The 4,915-nt window shown below is 44.7% G+C and overlaps 1 protein-coding gene across 1 annotated transcript; it reads left to right on the plus strand.

Annotated features, from left to right (window-relative positions):
* The first annotated feature begins 222 nt into the window (after positions 1-222).
* On the plus strand, positions 223-4,566 carry LOC147429554 (uncharacterized). The gene is made up of 3 exons (XM_086495805.1): positions 223-931; positions 1,567-1,639; positions 1,715-4,566. The coding sequence occupies exon 3, from the start codon at positions 1,741-1,743 to the stop codon at positions 4,300-4,302; it is 2,562 nt and encodes an 853-aa protein (XP_086351931.1). The 5' UTR covers positions 223-931; positions 1,567-1,639; positions 1,715-1,740; the 3' UTR covers positions 4,303-4,566.
* Positions 4,567-4,915: the final 349 nt, after the last annotated feature.

Consider the following 4,915-nt stretch of genomic DNA (forward strand, 5'->3'; position numbering starts at 1 on the left):
GTGAGCACGCCATCTGCCTTTGTCCCTTAGAAAATGCTTTCTTTGCTCTGCAGCTGAGGTGCAATTTGGTTCATTTCCATCCTCCCACTACCCCCCTTGGTACTGGCGCGACTCGGCTCTTAGATATTAGATTTGTATTCCAAAGTATATTCTATGATACTTTCATATTTTGAACTCTCCGTCCGGCGTCCGCCCATTAAATTTGAAATCTTAGAAGAGAGAGAGAGAGAGAGAGAGAGAGAGAGCAGCAGGACCCGGAGGAGGGCGGCCTGGGCGGGGTTGCGGGAGGCAGGAAGGAGAAGGGCCCCAGCTTGTCGCGCGCATGGCTGACTTGACCCTACCTTCACCCCCACGCCCCCCGGGGCCCGCCGCGCCCCTGCCCTCTCTCTCTCTCTCTCGCTCGCTCGCTCGCACAGACTCACAGAGCCCGCCTGCGCTGTCCAAGTTGCAGTCACCCGGCCTATACTGTCGCTCGCGCCCACAGGCAAACACGTACAAACACAAGCAGCCGCTTCCTCGTGCTCAAATACCCCTTCTTCTCCATTCCCAACCTTCCACTCTCTCAGACCATTTTCATCATTGCCATCATTCATAGCACATACGTATACACACGCTCACAAACACCCATACACACAGTACACGCACACCACGACCAGACGTACTCTGACTGCAACACTGTTTTCACCACAGCCTTAACTTCACCCATCAGCATCATCACCAACAACATCATGCTCCCTCTCCCATTTGCCATGCCCAGTTTCCATATTCCTGTCGATGCTGCAGTCCCTGATTAAGAATTAATTCCTAAACGTCGTTGTTATTGCTATTGCATGTGTACACACAGATTTTTGCTCTTGACTTAATATAGTAGCAACAAAACAGCTTTCAGATATCGTGTGGCATAGACTCTACCTTCAACTTCAATCCTGAGGTATGCAATCTCATTCTCTCGTTTCAACCGAAACATGCAGACAGCTCTAACTAGAGATATGTGCATGTTAAAATTGATAAGGGCCAAATGACAACGCATTAGCGGTAGTCAGCTGCTAAGATCATTCTCTCTTTTTTACCAGCATTTGCAGACGGCTCCAACTAGAGATTTGTGCATGTGCACTGAAAATTGATATGTGTGAAATGACATCGCATTAGCGGTAATCAGCTGTTGACGTTAATTAAATTTGCGGTTTATTGCACTTTTAAATGCCAGATCCTTAGCCCACATCATCAAAGTTAACAATTTATGTTCCCACGAGGTTAAGAGCTATGGAGTATGAACAATTTGTACAGAAAATTTCAAGTTCTTTCGGTTCCACTTGTATGTGATAGTGCTATTATGTCTCATGGATAGCTCCAAGTTTGACATTTAGCAAATCTCCGTATATGAAATTTTGTGGGTGTTTGAAATTTAGTACATATATCTATTTCAGGCATAGCTTTTATCATGGTTTTACCGAGATTTTGCAAAGGGAATGAACGGTTTTGACCAGGACTCACCGTAATCAATTGAAGATTAAGCAAGGTTTTGGGTCTGTCAGTCTTAACAAGCTTTAATTTGTCTCATCTCAGAGTTTCAGATTAAAGTGGAATCTTTCAATCCTGAGGTGTAGCTTGTATTGCATCATTTGGTCGGCCACTTGAGGTGCGTGAGGTTCATGCATTGATAAGTGATGAGAACTGCACACATAAATGCCTTTAATTTGGAAGTTGCGTGCAGGCCTGGCAGTGTGAGCATTGATACGCATGGAGATCCTAAGTGATATGGCTTCACACAGGCAGTGCCTCTTCGACGCTATAGAACCAGGTTTAATGGAGAGCTTCTGGGACCCTCCTTTGCAAGTAGTAGAACCACAAGCGGGCAGCACATATATGCTGGAGGCACTCAGCCGCAGCGGATCGTCAAACAGTAGCCTTTTGCATGAGATGGTAGCAAAGCTGGACGGGTTTCGCACAAAGAAGCCTATATGTGTATCAAACTTACAGCCTCTTTCATGCCAACCGTACATCAAAAAGAGGAGTTGCAAAGGAGGATGGAAGCCCTCGAAGAATTACGCCGTGAAAAGAGAAATAGGGAGCTTGCTCAATGATTCCCTTGTGTTTGTCAATGCCTCACCGGTTCTTATTAATCATTCGCCTGAATTGAGTACAAATCAGATGTTTTTGGGCAGCAAGGCAATGATTTCCCCGAGTAGCATGATCGTCAATAACCAAATTCTACAGGATAGCTTGTCTGTACTAAGCTATGGAGATGGTGAACTCCCTTATTTATATGGACAAAGTGCATCTGAAGAGGGTGATCTTGCTCATCCATACGCAAAGTCCCCTGTCGATAGCACTTCTATTTCAATAGGAAGCAGCGAAAGCTCCACCTCCAATGAAGTATTGGGCTCCTCAGAAATTCAACTGATGGATACCTTGTTTGATCAAAGCATAATATTGGGATATGCGACACAGGGCTCTGAGACATGGCTTGAAGATCCGTTTCCAAACATGGCTGTGATACAAAGCTACACCAATGATGGATGCCTCATTAATGACCCAAACATAGAAGGGTTGGCAGTGGATGATAAAAGGGAAACATTCACACATGTATATGATAATGATGATGCGTCGAAGGCAGCTCATTCTCAAGGATTTCTTGGTTACACTGACTGTCATCAAGGCAGCAACGGTATATCTTTACCCTTGAATGAGAGAAATGAGGTGCTGAAGCACCCTAGGATTGATTTTGAAGGGAGTTTTATGCAATCACACACGTTAGCCACCGCGCCGGAAGGTAAAATTTTGATTCAAGGCAGCATATCACCCTCTGGCTGCACTCAATTTTGTCTTCCACAACCCATTTTTGGGCCATCTTCTTGTGGTAATAATACAACGCATAATGTGCGTGCGGCAAATGATGGCTTTGGCGCCCTCCCTGCTATTAATACTTTTGCGTTGGGGATTAAGCCCCTTGATAGGTATACAGACAATAGGCAGCTGAAGGAGATGCAGGAGACGTCGGGTGTGCAATCCTGTTGCAGTTATGCAATTGGAAGTGGCATTGCGCCGCAAATTATGACATCTGTGAAGAGTGAAGATAGCATGGACACTTATTGTGGCAAGAATGGAGTATTGGGGTCAAGTGCTAGTAAATTGTGTAGACAATATGATGAAAGGGTGAACAATGATCACATGGAAATTGGGTTGGTTAATCTTCTCACAGCAGCATTGGCGGTGGCAAGGAGAGACATGCATCTAGCTTCCGTGATATTGGTTCGGCTCAAGGATATGGTTTCATGTTCCGACAACACTATGCAGCGGGTTGTCTCTTACTTTGTACAAGCTCTTGAGCGTCGTGTAAAGGGAGTCAAAGGAGTGGATCATACAGGCAAGAGTAGTAGTAACTTTCAAGGCGACAATCTGGCCGCATTTCAAATTCTGCATGAGATTTTTCCTTACATCAAGTTTGGGCATTTTACAGCTAATCAGGCGATACTTGAGGCGGTTCAAGGTGCACGCAGAGTGCACATTGTGGATTTTGAGATTTTGGAAGGTATACAATGGCCTGCTTTTATGCAGGCACTGGTGTCAAGGAAGGGGAGCCCACCAGAGCTGCATATCACCGCCTTGTGGAGGCCTACCCATGAGCATGGGATAGCTATGGTTCACAAAACCTGCAAGCGTTTGTCCGAATTCGCGTCAGCTATGTGCCTTCCCTTCAGCTACAGCCTACTGACAATCAATGATGATGATGACTTTATTGCAAGGCAAATTGAAGTTGTTCAAGGGGAAGCTCTTGTTGTCAACTGTATGGTCCATCTTCCGCACATGCCACGACATAACATGGCAACGGTGACGTCCTTCTTGCGCACAATGCAAAAGCTCTCTCCCACAGTTGTCACTCTTGTAGAGGAAGAGCTTGGTTGCAGTACGGCGGCAGCCGCATCCTATTTCTCTGAGGCTCTTTATCATTTCCATGCAATTTTTGACTCTCTAGAAGCATGCCTTCCTTTGGAGGTGGAAGCGCGCATGCTTGTGGAGAGGGTTCTGATGGCACCAAGAATCGACAGTGCTATCAGCATGTGGAGTCAGGCCGTGTCGCCGTGTGCAGCTTATGGAGTGGAGGTGAGTGAGAAGTACAAGTGGTCTACAATTATGCACTCTACAGGTTTCAAGCCTCTTCCACTCTCATACAGCAATCAAGCACAGGCAAGGCTGCTTCTTGGATTGCACAGAGATGGTTTCAAGCTTGAGGAGAGAAGCCATCACCTTGTTTTGGGTTGGCATATGAAGCCCTTGTATGCAGCTTCAGTATGGAAATAGGTGAGTGTGTTATCTTCCTTCTAGCAATTCAGGTATGCTTTTATGTGATATGAGAGGAACTCTATGTCAAGGCTGAGCTCTCTCTCTCTCTCTCTTGATAAGCTTTGTTTGCCGTCTTTTTTATGTTTCTTACAAAGAGTTTTCCTTCAGTGCAAGTTCTGAATAAGCAAACTTACATCCTTTAATTAGGTCCCTACCAAAAACCCCTTAACATATTGTGTTTTTAGCTTCTTTTTTTCTCAATGGTTCTTCAAGTTGTGGCAATCTTACTATAACTAAGTTTCTTGTGCTTCAAGTTGATCAAGCAGCTCTACACCATGAGAAACAATCAAGTACCAAAGTATCGTCGCCACGAGCTTTATCTCCCAATTGAATTGTATGTTTTGATTCATATGAGACTTGGTTCTTGTGAATCAAACCCAATGATGATGGTCATTGCATTCTTATAGTCATTAAAGCCAAAGATATCTTTTTTTCATTCTATTGCTAATATTTTCTCTCAACATCACACACCCATTGCATGTCAAAATGTTATCGGCGTGTTCCATTGGTCCACATGTACCCAACCATTGATAGCACATATATTGTACATAATGCATACATGCCTGCATCA

Source organism: Adiantum capillus-veneris, chromosome 22, assembly GCF_014529385.1.
Source record: "Adiantum capillus-veneris isolate H3 chromosome 22, ASM1452938v2, whole genome shotgun sequence".
Classification (NCBI taxonomy): Eukaryota; Viridiplantae; Streptophyta; class Polypodiopsida; order Polypodiales; family Pteridaceae; genus Adiantum; species Adiantum capillus-veneris.

Bases quoted from the DNA above. Each gene is read 5' to 3' on its own strand.
- LOC147429554 (XM_086495805.1), top strand. From the start codon at position 1,741: ATGGAGATCCTAAGTGATATGGCTTCACACAGGCAGTGCCTCTTCGAC.